Raw genomic sequence first — 21584 nt, 5'->3', positions numbered from 1 at the left:
GGTATTTATAATGATATTAAATTATAAAAATGAGAAAAATGTAAAAATTGTTATGTTATACTCTTATACCTATCTTTGAATTCCTTAGGAATGTAAGCCCTGTAGTGACATTAGATCAAAGGGGGAGAACTTAGTCATATTTCTTGCATAATCCCAATTTGATACCCAGACATTTGGCCCTTTTCACACCTCCCCCAACTTGTCTTCCCATTGTGCTGATCCTTCTTACCCTTTTCATCTCCATGGCTACAAAAGCCTCTCTACAGGAAATCTCCTCTCTCTCTCTCTCTCTCTCTCTCTCTCTCTCTCTCTCTCTCTCCTCAGACTACCCATCCCACTTTCTCTCTACCTCTTGTCTCGCTTCTGGTTTTCTGGGGAAACACAGAACCCCTTTGGAAAGATCAAACCCAAAGCTCTGGATTGTGAACTAATTCTCAACTTGAGTTAGTAAAAAGTTCTTATCAATAAAGGCAGAGTACTCAGGAGAAACCAAAAGCAATTGATACTTTAAGACAAAAGGGGAAGGAAGTTACCTGTCCAGGTATGCCAGCTCCATATAGCAAGCCTGACCTTGGATTATACACAGGGGGGATAGGATATACTATTTTTTTTAAAAATGCACATTTTCTGCCTTCCAAAGGGGAAAAAAAGTATTTTTTAATTGTAACTTTTTAAAATTATGATATTTTATATTACAATTAAGAGCCAGCTGTATTGTTTTTCTAATTTTGTTTAGACTGTGCTCCTAGAAGAAAAAAACCCAGCACCATAGCAACAAAAACCCTTTAATGGAAGTTGGTGTGGGAAGGGAGACAGAGTGAGGTCAAAATGGCAGATTCTGGAGAGGGTGTAGGGTTAGTTGGACTACAAAGATCAACAAACGACTTTAGGGTTTTTTAGTCTATCCATGGTTTCCCCCTTTCTAGGCCCTTCCATTCTCTCCCAGAAAAGAGGTGATGCTAGGGGAGGGGGAGATCCTGGGAGGAAGCTTTCCACCTTCTCCAGAATTCTCCACTGACAAGGAGGAAAGCAGTGACTGGGGGCTTGGGGAACTGCCTTCTGTTCCCGACTTTTTCCCCGAGTGAGCTGGGTCACCCAGTGAAGTTCACTTCCCTCTCTCTGCAGCGTGGAGGCTGACCTGAACCAGAAGGTTCTTCCCTAAGTGATATACTGTGGAACCCCAGAAAACCAGAAGCGAGAAAAGAGACAAGCCAGCAGCCCCAGGGAGCCCTAAAGCGTGGGAGGGCCTGTCCTTGAAACAGGGCCAGCTCACCAGTTTTCTGTTTCCTTCTCTGCTATTGCTGCAAACAGGTCTCAGCCTTCTGTCAGCTGCTCTCAATCACCGACTGGAGCTTTCCAGTGTTACCAACATCTTCCAATTCCTCATATCCGTCAGCAAAGGCTCCCCCTCAGTTCCAGACCAGTGGCCTATAAAGCCTGGACTGCAGCAGCTCCTTTGCCCTAGGACAGGACAGGTCAGGACAGGACAGATGGTGGAACCTATCCCCATGCTGCTTTCCCTCCCCCATCAGCTCCTTAGCTGGTCTGCTGTCTCGGGGTGGGGTGCCTTCCCAGCCTCAACCCCTCAAAGGTGTCAGGCCCTTCCCCCACTCCTGGGACATCTACATTCAATTACAAGTTCATTGGAAGCCACCAAAGTTATTTAGCTTCTGGCCTCTAGGTTTAACACAATTTATTTCTCTTAAATGTTGCATAAGGAGCAGCCAGCAGCAGGAGGCATTTACAATTCAAGACCACTTTGTCCTTTCAAAATTAAAATAATCCATAACTAAGCAGTTGGGAAGATGTTTCGAATCCTACCTCAAATCCTTGCTATTATCACTTAACCTCAATGCTCCAGTTTCTCCACCTGTAAAAATGAACTCAATAGCCTCAACAATCCCTTCGAGCTCTACACCTATGATTTTGTGAGCTGCTAAGGTACAGAGGGATGCTAATTAGCATTGGTGAAAGGACTGCACTGATGAAATGTGTCGCTGAAGTGGTAAGTTTTGAAGTAATATCTCCCTAGGTAAGTCTTCTCTAGCCATAGCCTATCCCAAAGCATTCCCTTTGCCCCAGCTTTAACATAACAATAACTCACAATTACACAGATATTCCTTAGGCTCCCCACCTAGTTTTCTATCCAGGCTGCCTCCCTTTATAAAAACTACAGGTATTATTCCTATTTTATCAATGAGTACATTTGGGCTTAGAGAAATTATTATTATTATTTTTAGGTTTTTTCAAGGCAATGGGGTTAAGTGGCTTGCCCAAGGCCACACAGCTAGGTAATTATAGTGTCCGAGGCCGGATTTGAACTCAGGAATTCCTGACTCTATGGCCCTGACTAGTCACTTAGCTGCCCCGGACTTAGAGAAATTAAATGGCTCACCCTTAACTAGTTAAATATCAGTGCATAATTTGAACTCTGGTTTTTCCTGTCTCTAAAGTCCAGGGCTCTCCTCCCTACACCATGCTGCCTTTCCCAAGAGCAGTTACTATATGCATGAGTGTACTAGAATGCTTCCATGGATGCACAAATCCTCTTGGGTAGACTTTAAGCTTTGAAGAGGGAAGAACATGTTATCTTTTTCATTAGCATCCCTTCAAAGACCTAATCAGAGAGCTGTGCAGAGGCTTTCTTCAATAATGTTGTGCTGGATGAATGAGCCTCATTTAGTGCCTTTTTCACAAAAGATTTTGGTTTGAGAGGACTCCTTTGGGTTAGCAGCACCCCAGCACTGAATAGAAAACTTCTCAAAATGCTCAAGGAGTAGGTTTGAAAATGAATTCTGACTGGATCTCTTAGACACGCTTTGCTCAGACTCAAGTGTCTGATAGAATATCCAGAAGACTCAACTGTCCATCCATTAGCTGAAGCTGTTCCATAGTAAAAGGCCTACAGATTTTAAGATCCTAGAGGTTTTGTCCAAACCTTTTTGGCTTACTCATGGAAAAGAGGAAAAGACTTGCCTTAGGTCACACAACCAAGAGACAAAATGTAGACTTCGAACAAGTCTATGCTCCATTTCCTCACTACCCATCTTTCAGCCCTTTATGTTCCAGTTGTCCTTACTTTACTGGATCTGTTTTCTCCCAAGTTTAAAGAAAAAATCAATCCCAAAATCTTGCTAAATCCTATGACTTTCTCATAACCATTCTGTAGCTTTTGACATGCTGAGTGCACTCCTTCCTAGGGTTACTTGCCTTCAGGCCCTTTCTCCCTCCATGTTCTATTTGACTGCCTCTTTTGAATCCCCTTAGCTTATTTTTCATTCATTCAGCTGACATGCATTTAAAATGCCTGCTGTGTGCCAGATATCATGCTAGGCCTCAGGGGTACAATGAAAATCCCTGAGGGGCTTATTCTCCAAGGAGAACATCCACTTCATCATCTTTTCATTTATCATCTTCCTTCTCTGCTTTAAGTGTGAGTATCCCCTCATAAACAGACACGTTTAGAAGGATGTTAGTGCCTCTGACAAAATAAGTAAGTTAAAAGGAATTTGTTTATGGGGAAGATAATATATTGTTTGGATTTTTGTTATTGTTCAGTAGTTTGTCATCTCCCACTCTTCAATACTGGAGTAGCTTGCCATTTCCTTCTCTAACCAATGTGACAGATGAGAAACTAAGACAAAGAGGGTTAAGTGACTTGCCCAGGGTCACACAGGTACTAAGTGTCTGAGGCCAGAAGATAAGTCTTCTTGACTTCAAGGCTGGCACTGGAGCTTAGGAGAGAGATGAGGGCTTGACAGCTATCAGTTAATCAATAAGCACCTACCACTGCTAAGTGTTAGAGATAGAAACAGGCAAAAGACCTTGTTCTCAAAGGGCTTACAATTTAATAGGGGAGACAATATACCAACAAATGTAAACAGAGAAAGGCATATAGGGACAGCTAGGTGGCACATTAGATAGGAGTACCCACCATGGAGTTAGGAGGACCTGAGTTCAAATCCAGACTCAGACCTTAATAATTACCTAGCTATGTGACCTTGGGCAAGTCACTTAACCCCACTGCCTTGCAACACCCCCCCCCAAAAACAACTATATACAAGATAAATAGTAGATATTTAACAGAAGGAAGACACTGGAATTAAGAGGGTTTGAAGGTTTCCTGTAGGTGAGCCTTTAGAGTAAAGTTTGGAAATATGCACAAGACTGGAGAGGTAGAAAAGGGGCTAGGTTATGAAGGGTTTTGAATGCCAAATGGAGTAGTATATATCTCAAAAAAGTAAAATAAAAAAATTTTTACATCTCCTTTGACCCAGTGATAATCATTAGTGATCACATACAGGAGTTCAAAAGCAAAAAAGGGGAAAGGTCCCAAATATACAAAATATTTATAACAATATTTATATCAATCCATCAAAAATTATTAAATTTATTAAAATTTAGTAAATGACTATGGGCCAGGCCCATTTACTAAATCCTAGGGATACAAAAAAGAGGCAAAAGACAGTTTCTGCCCTCAAGCTTATAATCTAATGGGATAAACACAAATATCTACAAAGGAAGCTATATACAGGATAGGAAATAATTAACAGGAAGAAGGCACTGGAATTGAGATGCTGGAGGTTTTCTGTACAAGATGGAATTTTAGCTGGGATTTAGAGGAAGCCAAAGATTGGAAGACACAGATGTTTACTCATTGGGAAATGGCTGAAGACTCTAGGCCTCAGATATAGCAAAGAGGGCTTTATCCATCACCAGCCACTTTGTGCCTCATCTCTGACTGGCACAAACAATTATAGGTATGCCCTGCTTTGTAAAAACTTGCTAGACAAAATGCATAAATTTACTGAATTAAATTGAAATGGGAGTGAAAAAAATAGTCTTTTATTTACAAAATGATCCCACTATGTTTAAACTTTTAAATCCAAGTCTCCCAACTTGTCATCCTCTGTCCCTACCCACCCCAAATATTTAAAACAAATCTCTAATTTACAAAAACTCAGTTCACATAAACTTTTCAAGATGGCCTTAGAAGGGGAAATCTTTCAGCTGGAATCAGGCATTAATGATGCTGCCAGATCTTCCTTAACACATCAGCCTCTCAGAATCACATCCATTCAATACCAGATTATCAGGTGAGTCACACAGTCCCATTCCAGTCACCAAAGCCCAACTCATTTTTCTCCAGTAATAAAGAGGTGAACGTTCTTTTTGGACTGAAGCATCTGGGCTGCCCGCTCCACGCCAACCACAGCTGCCAATCTCTGGGCATCATACTTTGAATACAAGGCAGTGCAGGTCCACGTGGCTTCCTCCCCACCACCAGTGGCTTTCAGCATATTGCAGACTTCACTGTAGAAATGGGGATAGGTTGGCAATTCATAGAAAATCAGATTCCTGATGCCCTTTATTGTGTACCTGTTGGAAAGACAAAGAAACACCCAAATAGAGGAATGTTTTGAGTACATCAATAGGAAAGACTTCATCAAAAACTACTAAGAGTTTCTCTGGTCAAAATAGTCAACTCTTGAATGTCCATATGAGAAAGATTGTGTGTGTGTGTGTGTGTGTGTGTGTGCATGAGAGAGAGAGAGAGAGAGAGAGAGAGAGAGAGAGAAAGGGGAAAGGACTTGATTTTTTCATTTGTAAAATGAGGGGGTATAACAGTTGAGCATGTTTGTTAAGGAGGCTTTTTTTTAATTGAGCCTTTTTATAAGGTCCCCAGTTGAGGTAGAAGGGAAGGGATTGGGAGAAGGATTAATAAAGATACCTATTTTTCTGTGAAAAGGAAAGGTCATTAAGGTATCTTTTTGGGGGTGGGGAGAAAAGAAAAGGTAAAAAAGCAATTAGAAAGATCAGCCAAGTGGGACAGCTTTGAAAGCTTCCCAGGAAGAACACACACTCCAGAAGGAAAGAAATAGGAAAAGAAATTGGCCAAAGAAGAAGTTTGGAAGGGGACAAAGGTAGAGTCAGCACTATCATATCAAACACAAAACAATTAAAGATGAATGCTGCAAAAATAAAAAGAACAAATATGACCCCCCAAGAAGAGATGAGAAGACACTTCCACAATCTTTTAAAAAAGTTGGAGATCCACAGATGAGCAACATAACATATAATATCAGAATTTTCCAATTGTACTGATCAATCTTGACAATTTCTTTTTTCTATTTCCTCTTTTTAAAAAATATTCTTTTATTATATAGGATGACTATCTGGGAATGGGGAGATATTTGGAGGAAAATTTAGGCCGTACGAAAATAAAAGCTGTAGTATAAATTTGTTATTTAAAAATCATAGAAACTTGAACTATGCTTAAAACAAAAATATGGTTCATAGTAGAGATTCAAGCTTCCTACATGGTCTTCTTTTCTGTTCTTCTTTGAATAGGGAAATCTTCATGTTTTAGAAGTTTGGCAAATTCATAATAAAGAGATTAAAAAAAAAATCTATCCAGAAACATCAAAAAGGAGAAAGCAGACTTTAGTGGAGAGAGTACTCTCTAGGAGAATAAAGTTTCTCTTAGGTGGCTGAAGAAATGTTGGCAGAAAAAAAATCTAAGTTTTTATAAAAGTAGTGTGTTAAAAGCTGAATCAGAAGGGCCAAGGTGTTCAGTGAAAGCTGGGGAGATGAGGTTGCACTAAACCATAAGTTTAGGGTTGATTTGATTAGGAAAAGATAGTATAGAAATGGCTTTTAAAAGAAAAGTAGAAGAAACATCTGACTACAACACTGCTCAACTCAAATATCTGGGATAAAACACAAAATTCTCATTCAGGCATTCTACAATATAGGTCTTGCCTACTTTTCCAAACTCTTCCACCCTGAAGCCCCCTCCTTCCCTTCCAATCCAATCAAGTTGTCTGCCAATTATTCTCTGCATATAATATATGCCAGCTCTGACCTCCCAATCTCTGCCCTGGTATTTCTATATGTCCAGAACATACTCCCTCTTCATCTTGAGCCTTTAGCTTCCTTTAATGAGGATCAAAAATTAAGAACATCTTGAAAGATCAGATCAAGCTGTGTCTACTGACACAGTATTTTTTTTTCAGATCCATTAAAAAATACATAATAGTATAAATTTTTTTAATCAAAGTAAATAATTTTGTGTCACTCAAGTGACACAAAGCTCACTGCTATTGCCCTAGGGGAGGCCTTCTGTGATGCCAAGTTGCTAGTGTTCTTTCTCTTAGAATTATTCTGCAGACATTGTGTGTTTCTTTACCTGCATACACACTTAACATCTTCCTAGTACAAGACTCCAGGAAGGGAGGGAGGAGCAATTTTCTTTTTATTATAATAACATGCTATGTGTCTAGCAGAGAACTGGACTCATAATAAAGATTTTTAAAATTTTTTTTATAGATCCTATCATCTGTTATTCAGTAGAAGGAGGTAAATTGGTATGGTAGGAAGGAAGGTGAATGAAAAAAGAAAAAGCTAGTCATAAAATGAACTTTTGTTAATGAACTGCACAGGGTGAGGGCTCAGAAGGGGATATCAGAGTTCAACATCTGACCCACACAGCAGCCTGGTTGGAAGAAGCTAAGATAAAGATAAGGGTAACACGTTGGCTCCTCAAAATTTAAAAGCCTTTATTTGTCACAACAATACCACTCTGCTCTCTTTGTGGCAGACATCTCAAGTTCCTCCAGCTACAAAGCCCTGCTGGAGGACCCATTAGAAATGCAGTCTGGGCAATTAAAGTGATTTTTGGAGTCACCAGTGTCCCATGTGTAAAACCAACCAGACTGAAACCCTCCCCCTCCCCCCAGACCTGGCCTGCCCAGCTAATAGATTAGGGCTGAGGTCAGGTGCCCCCTCCCATGAGGGATTCACCAAGGACAAGCCTTTATTCTGGATATGTCCTCCTTTTTTCCACCAAAGTCCTTCTATTCTTGTCTTTACATCCACCACTTCTGGGCATGTCAAAAGGGAAATTTTCTGCCTTTCTAACCTATGGCTCACAGAGAGACCTTCATCTTTGGGTACTCTTGGTACCATTCCAGATGGAGGAGATAAGGTGGCTGCAGGTGACTCTGTACCACCCCCACCACCTACAAATACCCTTCTCTCTTCTTCATTCTGGATGTATTTCCTCTCTCCATTACCACCCCACACATCCCCTTCACCCTCCTTGAGTTTAGCCTCCCAACACCATTCGTGGTTGATTGTGTCTGTATTTATCTTCTCTGCCCTTCCTTCCCTGGTTGATGAAATCTCCTGGACTATGCCTGAATTTACTTTCCTAAGGAATGCAGTTTTCCTTCCAAGGTAGTTTAGAGTTGGGGTAGAAAAGAAAAGTTGATATCCTTCATGTTTTTAGCCCCTGAGCTGTCTGCTTGTTGTTTCTAAGTCCCAACCAGATTAGCCTGGTCTTTATGCAGTAAAAGGAGGTTTGCTCTTCTCCAAAAGAGCAGCAAGGTCTAGTCCTCTAATAAAGATTACCAAAGGCAGGTAAGAATCCAAGAAGGAATAGAACTACTTGGATGGATGGGAATAAATAACAATACATAACAGAGAACTGGGCAGTAAAGAAAGGACAAAAATGACTAACAGAAGATGAAACCCAAGAGAAGTAGGGAAATAAAAGAGTTCCTAGGTGTCCTTGGTGAATTCAAACCACCAGGACCAAATGGACTACATCCTGGGCACCCAACTGACGAGGCCATTGTAGGTGATCTTTGGAAGATTATGGGTGATGGTAAAGGTAAAACTAGAATACAGAGGTAATATTAATTTTTATCTCTTCACCCAACTCTAAAACCACGATCCTGTGATCCATAAGATGACTACACCCAAATGCACAATGGGCAGGTAATAAGCAGAATGAATTAGAGACTTTAATGAAAGGAGCCAAACTGAACCTCACTGGTCTCACTGAGACATAAGACTGGACCCAAAACCAGAATATGTCTCTGGAGAGAGGATACATCATTCAAAAGAAATCAGATAGGGAGAGGGAAAAGGGTTGGGTAAACCATGTTGTATATCAAGAAAACAAATAACAACAGCGCTATACTGTATTTTATGTACCACACACACAGTACTAATCATTTTACAAATAGTATCTCACTGGACCCTCACAACCACCCCTGGAAGGGAGATGCTATTACTATCATCCCCACCCTAATAGATAAGGAAACTGAGGCAGCAGAAGCTAAGTGACCCAGCCAAGGTCACAAAGTTCATTAGTAGTTGAGGTAAGAGTTGAACTCAGGGCTTCTTAACTGCAGACCTAATACTCTATCTCCTGAACCAAAGACCAGAGTATGGGGAGTAGGAAAGGGGAGGGTGGAGAATATTTGAGCTCAAGTTCAAAGGAGGGCAAAACAGATTTGGCAACTTTTATCATGGAGACCATCAGGAAAGAATTAAGAAATATGAATTCAGGAAACAATCTCAAGCCTGCCTGGGAGGCAAGATCAGGGAATATGAATTACCCAAACACATAAAATTCTCTTTCGACCAAAAGCAGAACACCTAATAAATTCTTAACTTGCTTTAATAATTTCATACTTCAGAAAACAGAAGAAACAAGGGAATTGCTATTCCAGATCCAATCCTCACCAAAACAAAGGAATTTTTGCTGATATAAAAAAAATTAGGAAACCACAGGCATAAGAACAGGGATCAGACTATGATTTAACTAGTTCAGGCCAACTCTGTTGGTCAAGGCAGGCTGGCACCTTTTCAGCAACTTAAAGGCTAGATTTGTCAGGGTATTGATTGGTTAAATGAGTTTTCCAGGGTCTCTAAGTCAGTTTGTATCAATGGCAGAACTTAATCAAGTGGCTTGGAGACCAACTCTCTAACCACTTTGACACAGTGCCTCTCTCAAGAGAATTTATATAAAAAAAAAAGATAAAATAACTAGAAGCAGCACTTTTTGTACTAGTGAAGAACAAGAAACATTCATAATAGATAATGTAATGAATATAATGAATATGAAGATTTAGGAAAGCAGAAGATATGTTATCTACTAAAAAATGAAGTAAGCAGAATTAGGGAAAATGATATACAAAATGGAAAGAAGCAAAAAAACTCCAAGCAATGGTGTGTAGTTACAATGACCAAACCTGGACCCAAATAAGGGACAAAAAGATATATCCCCTCAAAAAGGAAGTTCAAAGAAGGGCTTTCTCTGCAGAGTCAGGGATGATGGTAGAAATTCACTTAATGTATTAGGAGAAGTGGGGAATATGAACTACTTTTCTCCCCTCTTTTTTATTCTGTTAACAAAAGATGACTCACTGAGTGGGGGAGAAGTATATAGATACCAATAAAATTTAACAATTTTTTTAAAAAGAGAAATTAAGGAAATCTTGATGAAAAGTTATTACCACTCCATCTTATCTTTGTGACAGAGGAGGAAATGAAATTTAGGCAGTTTGACATGTACCCAGGTGTTTTAAGAACAGGTTTGAGAAAATTCTGAAAACCCACAGATAGGATACTGACTGATATTTTATAGGGAAAATCAGTCCAAGTGAAATGGGAGGGTCAATGAAATTCTAAAGACAAAAAACAATTTCAATAAGGGGATAAAGGAGCAATAAGCCTAAATGAAGGTACAAGGGATTCACCAACCAGAAAAGGAAGGGCAGATTAGATGACTGTAGGCACAAATGATCAAAAATTGGGAGAGGGGGGGAAGGAGGGAGGGCGAGTGTGTTAAAAGTCGAGTTGAGATTATCAAGGAAAACAAAAAAGTTTTTATTTGTGTTTATGAGAAAAGAAGGAGAACCCAAGAAGGAATAGAGCTGTTGGGGATGGATGGGAATATGTCTCAGAGAGATGACAAAACTCTTCAGATCTTAATTACCTTGTTTTCTCTGCTGAGAACAAACCTGAACAATAAAGGAAAGATAAAAATGGTTAATGGGAAGATGAAACCAAAGAGAAGGAGGAAGATAAAAGAAAATCTTCTAGCTGTCCTTGATGAATTCAAACTACTAGGACCAAATGGACTACACATCCTTGCCACCCATATGACAAGGTCACTGTTGGTGATCTTTGAAAGATTATGGGCAATAGTAAAGGTCCCTAGGCCTGAGAAAATCACATTCAAAAACAAAGGAGTGGAATCTGCAAACCATAAGCCAGTGACCTTGAATTTAATTCCCTACAATATTCTACAATGTATTATTAAGGAAATAGTTGGTGAACAACTATAAAAAGAAGAAATGATCACAAAGAACCAGTATATCTTTGTACAGAACCTGTGTCAGACTACTTTGAAAAGGCAGGCTATAGAATGCTGGAGATAAGAATTTACCTAGATTTTAACAATACAAAGTAATAACTAGAAACAAAGTGGATATCTTACTGACCCTTACTGACCTCCTGATTGAAGAATGGCTAAACTGTGATATATCAATTTAATGTAATATTAATGAACTGCAAGAAATGATGAATATAAACGAATGAGAAGACATGATGCATAGTGAAGAAAGCAGAACCAAGGAAAACAACACATACAAAGTCCTCAACAATTAAATGGAAAACTACAACCAAACAACCAAAATGCAATGGTGAGAAATTATAATGATCATATTTGGTCCCAAAGAAGAGATATGAGAAAGCATCTCTCCTCTTCCTTGCAGAGAGGAAGGACTATGGGAATAGGTGATGATACTTAATGTCAAACACTTTGAATATCTTACTTCAGTTTTGCAACACTTTTATTTTCCTTTTTATATTACTGGAAGAGGAAGGGGGAAGATACACCTGGAAATGTAGTTCATATAAAACAAAAGACACCAATAATTTAAAAAAAAAGAAAGCATTCCATGCTATTTTTTTATGGGAAAAGATGGATATCTATATTACCATGAAGTAGACGCAGATTTAGTTGACTGGTTGGATCCAAACAATAGTTATTAGTGGTAGGAGCAGCCTCTGGTAGACAGCTGAAGGAATTTGCACTTGCTGCCACCCCCCAAGAGAAGTGTATTTGGAATATTTATTAATTGGCAGATACCAAGAAACTAAGAGAGAATGCTAAAATGTTAGGCAATAGTCAGGATTCAAAAAGAACCTGGGCTTAATCTAATAAGATAAAGCTAATAGTAACAAGTCATAGATTTCTAAATGTAAAGTTGTATATTTAGGATCCAAAAGCAATCTCCAATGTGTCACACATAGGAGATATGACTAGAGAACATATCTGTTGAAGAAAGTGTGATGGGAACTTTTTTATTTTTATTTTTTTTTGCAAGGCAAATGGGGTTAAGTGGCTTGCCCAAGGCCACACAGCTAGGTAATTATTAAGTGTCTGAGGTCCAATTTGAACTCAGGTACTCCTGATGCCAGGGCAGGTGCTCTATCCACTGTGCCACTTAGCTGCCCCTGATAGGAACTTTTAAAATTTTCATTTTATCCAATTTTATTATACTATTCTTTCTAGAACATTTAGTTAACTGGTTTGCTGTTAATATTAACCTCAGTCTGTTTCACAAGGATTATTTCTCTGGCAGAGGTAAATGATTATGGCTTTTTTAAACTAAATGTGTTCAACTTTTATAGTCTAAGATAATGTACAAGATTGCTGTATAAATTATTTCTCTGTATCTCTGAAGTAATTTTTGGATTGTTAAATTTAGGAGTTGTTAAATTTGTTAAATTAAACCCCTAATCTTGGTTCAGGGTTATTTTATACCTTCTTATTCTGTTTTTAAACATAATATAACCTAGGTTTTTATCTCTATAACTTCTGTATTGTCATAGGCTCTTCAGCAACTATAACCTACCACATAAACTCAATGAGAAACATCTCTCCTGGAACAAAGGTGCATGGTTTTAGTGAAGTTAATGCTTAATATGAATAAACTGATATGGCAGTTAATAATCTGAGTCCAATCTTAAGTTGCAACAATATAAATGTTTATGACTAGGAACTAAGAAGAATGTTTTACTCTGTCTTGGTTGTATCCCACATGGAACAATTAAATACTGTATTCAATGGGAAGCATTTCATTTTAAGAAGACCACTGAAAAGCTGGAACAAGGTCAGGTAGGGATGGACATATACTTCACAATCATGTGACACAGAAATTGGTTAAATGACATCTCTGGTGGGGTAGACTGTTAATAGAAGAACTGTCAAACAAATATATTTAAAGTCCTTCATAACCTAAACCACTCCTTCCCTCCTAGTCTTCTTCTCATTGTTTCTTATTCTTCCATACTCTTCAATCCCATGGCACCAGTCTCCTGGTGATCCATGAACAAGACTTTCCATCTCTTGATTTCAGGGATTCTCCCTTGCTGTCTCTTATAGCTCTCTCCTCCTCCACTTGGACTCCTGACCTCTCTGCCGTCCTTTAAGTCCCAACTAAAATCTCTTTTTCTACAGGAAGCCTTCCCCAACCCCTTTTTATTCCAGTGCTTCCTATCATTTCCTATTTATCCTGTAGAAAGCATGTTAGCAATCTGACCATCTGCAGATGATCTCACCTATCAACACCTCAGTTTCTACAAATAATAAATGGGAATGATTAAAACATAAATCACCTACTTCACACTTATAGAGAGGACTCAATACCTTTGTGAGGTACAAGACCACTGCTACTACTCAGAAATGAAATTAAAATGCATTTCCTAGGTCAAAGGTGGTCACCACAAATATAATCAAATCATCATATGGCTTATTTTCTCTCTGGCAAGAAAATTCATAGAGGAAGATGCTATTTTACCCAATTCAAAAGTTCTGAGAAAAGGATGCTCACAAGAAAGTCCTGATAATTTGAAGGTTGCAGGCACCAGGAGAGTTGGCAGTAAATGGGACAAGCTGAAGTTTATCTCAAACAATCTTAAGAGGAAGAGGGTTTGCTGGGATAAGAAAATTAACAACATAAAGGAAAGCCTCACACAAAGCAAGTGCTTTTATTAAAATAATTAATATGCTAATTAAAAAAATTCTTATCTATTTTTAAAGCAATTGTAAAACTCCCCCCTTCAACATTCCAGCAGCCAAACCTAGGGCCTAAAAATGTCAGTCTTTCCCCTCAAGCCCTCAGTTAAGGCAAAGTCACTTTACAGCCCTAGAAATCTCAAGAGTTGCAGGCAAATTTGGGAGTACCTCTGGCCTTAAGCATCACTGATACTCTTCTCAGACAATGACAGTAGGAAATTTCCCAATGCATTCACTTTGGGATGTGATCTGGTTTCATTTGGCAAACCCAGAGAAATCAAGAACTCTAAAGGATTAAAAAAGTCACATTTTCCAAACTTGACTGAAAAGATATATTTACTAGAGGAGAGAAAAAGTGGTAATGATCCTGAGAACCTTCATCATCTCTCATGCCCAACAGCCTTTTCTAATTATTTGGGAATGAAGCACAGGCAGCAGTAATGGAATCAATTCTCAATTATACACCAATGGATTATTGGCTACACATCGCAAATGAGGCTGACTTCAAATCAGAGCCTGGGTTTTCCCTAGCCCCTAGGACACTTCTGGGATTCTACTCCCCATAGACACAATTAGCATGTACCTGGGGGATGCAACTGTTAATAACATATGCAAGACATAATTAGGATGAGTACCTGCTGCCAAAAACCACAGCAAGGCAGAGTACAGGTCTAGAAAGAATTATGAATTATCCAACATTTGAGATTACTCATTCATTCAACAATAAGTGAACAATAAACTGAAACACTAGATATATACTAGATATAAGAAGGGCAGAAACATCTATCAAGCAAAATGGAAGTGTCACAAGTATGAACAAAATGGTAGGGGAGGGTCAAGGGAAAGAAAACTCATTTCTGCCTAGAGAATCATGATAGACAACCCAGAAGGGGGCTTTGGAGTTGTTTCCCTTGACAGAACATACTCTTCAAGGGCATTCTTCATGTTTCCCACTCCTTTAAGGATTTAGGAGGTAGAGGGAGAAGTCCAGTATGTCTCTTCCTGCTCCTAACAAGCATAAACAAAGTCACTCATTGTCTAATTTAAATACAATCAAAACTCGAAAACCGTTAACCAGCTCCCTGCAATTTACTTGGCTGGCTATGAAAGACAAGCTAACACTGGACCCTGGTGAGTTGATTAGAAATCATTCCTTTGTCTTCCTAAGAGTGTGCTGTGCATGTCAGAGGAATAAAGATGGAGGGAAGGAGATAGGGAAATTAGGTGCAATCTAATCATGGACCATCAGGAACTTCAGATCATCTTTGATGAAGGTGGTATCAAACAGATCAAAGTAGAGCAGCAGGAAGTTCCTAACATCCTTCCTCTTTCCCTAACATGATCAGTTCTATCTCGTGAGTGAAAAAAGTAGACAATGAAAGTGGGGAAAAGAGAATGGGCTGCTTAGGCCGTTCCCCTCCAACAAGTCAGATCACTATTCTTCTTAGTCTGATATTTCATTTCTGGCAGTGGGACTTTTCTCATAGAATTAAAAACATCAGTGACACCCTTCCATCCACAGAGCTGGGCCCATGACCCTAGGTCTACAACACTCTGGCCGATGTGATTATTACATCACAGTGTAGAAGAGAATAAGAGTAGGACTCCATTTTAACTTCTTAAACAGATTAGTTATCTATCTATTCTAATTTCCATCTAACAAACCCAATTTTTAGACCTAAAACAATCACCTTCAAGCTTCAAAGTTCTAGGTTTTCTAGATTTCATTAATGTCTGAATTTAGTTATCTAGATCCTTTATCAATCAATCAATAAAAATTTATTAAGAACCTACTATATGCAAAATACCACACACATGCATGCATGGGTTTAGGGATTTTGGGACAGAAAAAGAGTAGCTCAAAAGAAGGATAGAACTGGTCAAAGATACTGTTTTCTGTTTTGGACATGCTGAGTCTCTGATGCCTATTAGACATCCAGTCGAAAAAGTTCAAGAAAACATTAAGGCAAGACTGGAGTTTAAGAGAGACACCAGATCTAGATAGATCTGGGAATCATCTGTAATGAAGATGACAAACCTATGGGCACTAATGAAGTGACTAAGTGAGTGACTAGAGAGAAAAAATGTTAAAAGGGCCAGATGAGTCTTAGGGGACAGCATATGATGATGACTCAGCAAAGAAAACTGAGGAGCAGTTAAGACAGGATTGTGAGAAAAAAGTAGTCATGAGATCCCAGGAGAGGAGGACTGGCAGAGCCCAAATGCTACTGACATGCTTCATATATCAGTTCTCCTTAGTCTTAGTGCTTTCCTTCCAAGACCACCCTTAATTTCCCTTGCATATAGCTTTGCATCTTGTCTGTACCATTAGTGAGTTTCCTAAAGGTAGGGACCTTGTTTTTGACTCTCTGAGGGTCTAGTTTGCAGCAGTGGCTGAATCAGTGCTTGTAGACTAACCCTTCTGGTCCACTGACATGGTCATTCAAGCAGTTCTGAATCCTCCTAATGATCATCTACTCCGACAACCTCCGTTTTGCCTTGTCATCCATTAGATCAGATATAGCAATCACTTCTACCAGATGATGCTCATACAAACCAATCAATCAAGTTTTTTCCCTTTGGCTCCTTTTCCAATGTCATCAAATTTTTCTTGTGGACTGTTATTCTAGGTAACAGTGCTTCCAAAGTACTGTCCTATGATGGCTCTGACAACTTGTGGAACCTTGGAGAAGTCAGGTAGCTTCTGAAAGCCTAACTTTCCTTACCCAAGAAATGAGGGAGGTGAACCACTTCTCTTAACTTTAACTTTATTTCTTGTTCATATTAGAAAAAGAAATGAATGAGACCTCTAGCCATCCTCAAACAAATTCTCTGGCTATTCTAGTAAGGGAGAAGGCAGGGGAAGAAGTACAAGCTTTTAAATAACACAAATTCCTCCTGGTACACCTGTCACCAGGCAGTTATTTTCCTCTCTACCTGGAGAAGGGGGAATAACCAAATCTGTCTTGGTCTTACCTTTTATAGAAGTGGAAACGTTCTGTAAAAAGCAGAAACTGACGTTCTCCTTGGAGGAAGAAGTGTCTGGCCCTAGAGACACCAGACCTCTCAGTATATTCACAGATGTGGGTGAAGTTTAACTCCTCCTTTTTGAAGTAATTTCGGAGTCGCACAAAGTCAAAGTAGGATGGGACATAGATGAGAGTGTGAGACATGACCGCATCTTGATACTGAGGTAAGATCTTATCCACAAAGAAATGAAACCTGATGAAAAAGAATAAAGTTACTTTATAAATTAAGATTCTAGTACAGGCTACTATAAGACCTACATGTGTGATCTTCAGAAAGCTTCATTATTTCTCTGCATTATGTTTTCTTTAAAGCAAAATACCATCTCCAAGAACTGCTAGAAAGCCAAAAATAAGAATAAAAATTTGAAAGCATTTTTAAATTTGATTTATTTGTGGTATTCTCAAAAGCACATCTATCTTTTATCTTCTTGGTATGTCACATTTTATCATAAGGAATAAATTTTTTGCTCTACTGTGGCGGTTATTTTATTTGTTAATTTACCTCTGGGGGCGGCTAGGTGGCGTAGTGGATAAAGCACCGGCCCTGGCGTCAGGAGTACCTGGGTTCAAATCCGGTCTCAGACACTTAATAATGACCTAGCTGTGTGGCCTTGGGCAAGCCACTTAACCCCGTTTGCCTTACAAAAAAAACAAAATAACAAAAAAACTAATTTTACATCTGTAATCATTAACACTGGTCCATAGATCCTTCTATTTCTTTCCCAGGTTTGGGGATCAAAGATATAAATTTTTTTAAATTAGAATATTGTCATAACTTTCATAACTATAGAAAGAAGATAAATTCTATTTATATTTTATTTTTTTCTTAAGTTTTTTTTTTTGCAAGGCAATGGGGTTAAGTGGCTTGCCCAAGGCCACACAGCTAGGTCATTATTAAGTGTCTGAGGCCAAATTTGAACTCAGGTACGCCTGACTCCAGAGCCAGTGCTCTATCCACTGTGCCACCTAGCTGCCCCAGGAAGATAAATTCTAAACAACGACTTACAGTAAATTGTTAATAATGAAAGAGATAAATTAATTGTTTATTTGATTTGAGATTTGATTATATTTAAAATAAAAGGTTTTACCATAACAGGGCAATGCATTACAATAATCAAAGAAACAAATTTTAAGAAACAGTGCTTGTGCCAAAATCATACCAGAAGTATCTACTACATTACCATGGGGAATAACTCCATCCTCCACCCAAGTCCAGGTCTCAGTATTGTCCTATGGAGCTGTCTGAAGCTGTCTAAGTCCCAGATCTAAGTCCAAGTTCAGGACTCTAGCCATAGTGCCATGTGGATCAAATAGTGACAATCTAGGAAGACTTAACACAAAAGACAAGGAACCATTCCCTAGTAGATACTTGTGTCTCCTAATTCTCTCTCATCTGTTTGGCATTTAAAGACCTGTAATCTTGGCTCCAAGCTTCCTTTCTGTGTCGTTCCATAATAATCCTCTTTATAAACATGAACAGCTCATCAAAACTGGCTTCTTAATAAGATATTCCTCATGAATGGCATCTCTTTAGCTCTAACTGGCTGTCCCCTACACTTGGAATGGACAGCTTCCTCTCCTTTACCTCAAGTGATCAAGAGTTCTGTAGGAGCCCTTTCCTAATCCACTCCTTTCTACCTATCAGTTTATTTTTACCTCTTGGGCCATTCAAAAATAGGTGGTGGCCAGATCTGACCCTCATACCATAGTTTACCAATCCAGGATTTAGTCCAAACCCTTCATTTTACAAATGAAGAAAATAAGAGCACAGTAGATTAGAGTGCTGGCCTCCAGTCAGGAAGACCTTACTTCAAATCTGGTATCTGACACTTACTAGCTGTATGACCTTGGGGAAGTCACATAACCTCAGTTTCCTCATCTGTAAAATGGAGAGATTAAGAGCACCTTCCTCTCAAGGTTGTTGTGAATCTCCAAGGTGACAGTTATAAAATATTCACAACAGTACCTGATGCATAGCAGGTACAAAATTAACCCTTGTTTACTTTCTTGATTCCTAGGAAGAAGTAATTTTCTCAAGATCACAGAGGTACTAAGTGGCTTGGTCAAAATTCAAGCTCAAGCATTTTATGCTCATTCATTTACACTATTCAGGCCAACACCGAGGAGTCAGGGTCTAAACCAGGCCCCAAACCAGAGAATTATACAGCTGATCAGGTGATGAGGGTTTATGTGATCTTGGATGTTGTTTTTATCAATTTGTGTCTTTTCTCACCAATAATTAAGGTCAGCTGGACCAGATGATGCTTCTCAATGTCTAAGATTTAAGGATTCTGTGAGTTGAGAACTTATAAAGGTACACATGTAGAAACTTAACCATTCACATCAAAATGGAATGAACTGAGTCTTCAGAGATAAGTTCTGAGCTGAAGATGAAGAAAAGATAACTGTTCATTCTCACTGAGGGTAATTCTGGGACTTCATCAATAGCTACAATCAATACAAAGGGGGGGTTAATAGTCTCATGAGGATAATCTTCTAAAACCATGACATTATTCAGAAAAATCACCTTCTGAAATGAAATCTAATAAAAACCAGCATAAACAGGACTTGATTATCCCTCTGCAGAAATGACCCATTTGATGGTTTAAGAGAAACCTGAGAATTGTATAAACTGCTGCACAATGGGCTCCACTGAGCCTAACCAGGAGAACCATTTATACAATAACTGTAAAAGATAAACAAGTCTGAAAAGTTTAATATCTATGAATAATGCAACAGTTTACTATGATCCCCAAAACATTAAACCACTCACTTCCTGGTAGAGAGAAGATAAACTCAAGATGCAAAATGAGATCAAACATTTTCAGACAAGGTCAAGATGAGAATTTTATTTGTGCTTGACTGCATATTTGTTGCTAGGATTTTGTCTCTGATTCCCCTCAATTAAGGGGTTGATGTGGAAAAGAAAATAAATACTTATTGTTTTAAAAAAAATTCAAAGAATTACATTAAAAATAGAATATTTCTAAATCTGTTGTTTCTAAACTAGTGGGTTTCCTGAAACTCAGTGGAGCTTAAGAAGGTGCATGCATGCATATGCATACACACACACACACACACACACACAAAATATTACTCAAGTAATATGAACTTGGGGTAGCTAGGTAGTTCAATAACTAATACTGGACTTGGGAATAAAGATGACCTGAGTTTGAATTCTGCCTCAGATATCTGCTAGCTGAAACAGTTTTCTCAACCTATAAAATGAGAGAATTGGAATCAATGATGTCAAAGGCATTTTCCAGCTCTATCTATACAACCTTAATTTCCTGGAATATTGACTTTTCTGGTAAGGAAGTGCTCTAATGACCCAAGGCTTTGGTGATTGAGTGTGCCCTGGGTGGTTAACTCAAACAGTCAACTTCTATGACAGGTCTATCCCTATGGCACAGAGTAGGTTACTACAGTCTGCAAACTATAATCCCTGAAGACCATTCAACCCTTCGTTTTAATACTAAATAGGCAAATTTCTCATTAATTTGCCTTACTAATCAGATTTTCCAACTGGGAAGAGAAGGCACTGACCAACCAATGAGTATCTGAGCCAATCAGCAGTTCTATTTCACACTGCAAATTAACAAATTAGCCTGCTGATTGCTCTGTCTTGGGGTATCTGGGGAATGAATGGCCTCCTCACTGGAGATTAAAAAAAGACTCTAAACTTGGAAAACAGAGGACCTGCCTTTGAATCCAAGGCCCCTCTGCCAGCTCAGTCCAAGGAGTAAGTAAACTGGCCACTCTCTCCACTACCAACTCTTCAATGCAACAGCTATAATTTAGAGGGTATTGGACAACAATCTTTTACAATTTAACTGATGTTTATTTTAAAACTACATATAGGGGCGGCTAGGTGGCGCAATGGATAGAGCACTGGTCCTGGAGTCAGGAGTACCTGAGTTCAAATTTGGCCTCAGGCACTTAATTACCTAGCTGCATGACCTTGGGCAAGCCACTTAACCCCATTTGCCTGGCAAAAAAAAAAACCCTTAAATAAAACTATATGTAAAGTATCAGAAATTTAAGAATGAAAAACAATAGGCTCTGCCTACTTAAGAAAAGGGCAAGTATAAATAAAGGCATAAAAGGTAGAATTCAAAAATGGCAAATTAATAGACAAAGGACTATAAAAAAACTAATGGAGGAGAGATCACTTTCAGCTAAAGGTGGACCAGAGAAGGCTTCATGGAGATGGCTTTGAAAGAAGAGAAGGCTCCCCAAAATCAAAGATGAAGACCACCCATTTCTCCAGTACAACAGGTTCATAGCCTCAGTATTGTCCTTGACTCTTCCCTTCACACACCACATAGGTGATAAGTCTTGCTATCTCTCCACATTTTTCACAGCTGACACCTTTTCTCTCCTCACACAGATCTTAGTTCAAGTCCTCACACTCACCTTGCCTGGACTGCTGCATCCTCACTGCCTCCCTGCCTCAAATCTCTCCTCCACTTTCTTGCAGATCACTGCCTAAGTAAGAGATCAGACTACAGCATCCATAAACTCCAGAGCTTCCCTAGCACCCCAAGGTATACATACAACCTGGGCACCACTTTACAGCTCCATTTCCTTTCCTGCCTGGGTAGACCCTTCAGATAGGTCTCTCTTTTCTGCATACATGGCAGTCCTTCAGGTCTGGAATGCACTCCCTCTTCGTC

The 21584-nt window shown here is 39.0% G+C and overlaps 1 protein-coding gene across 2 annotated transcripts in view; it reads right to left on the bottom strand.

Annotated features, from left to right (window-relative positions):
* Window positions 1-280: 280 nt before the first annotated feature.
* UTP25 (UTP25 small subunit processome component) overlaps window positions 281-21584 on the bottom strand; it is a 46585-nt gene continuing 25281 nt past the window's right edge. For both annotated transcript variants that reach the window (XM_074222583.1, XM_074222584.1), the window contains 2 exons: window positions 16856-17101; window positions 281-5379 (listed from right to left, as the gene is read on the bottom strand). In XM_074222583.1, coding sequence (XP_074078684.1) covers window positions 5136-5379; window positions 16856-17101 — 490 coding nt within the window. In that variant the 3' untranslated portion in view covers window positions 281-5135. The remainder of the gene's footprint in view (window positions 5380-16855; window positions 17102-21584) is intronic.

The sequence above is a fragment of the Macrotis lagotis genome, chromosome 2, assembly GCF_037893015.1.
Source record: "Macrotis lagotis isolate mMagLag1 chromosome 2, bilby.v1.9.chrom.fasta, whole genome shotgun sequence".
In the NCBI taxonomy this organism is placed as follows: domain Eukaryota; kingdom Metazoa; phylum Chordata; class Mammalia; order Peramelemorphia; family Peramelidae; genus Macrotis; species Macrotis lagotis.
This window is presented reverse-complemented; position numbering and strand designations above follow the sequence as displayed.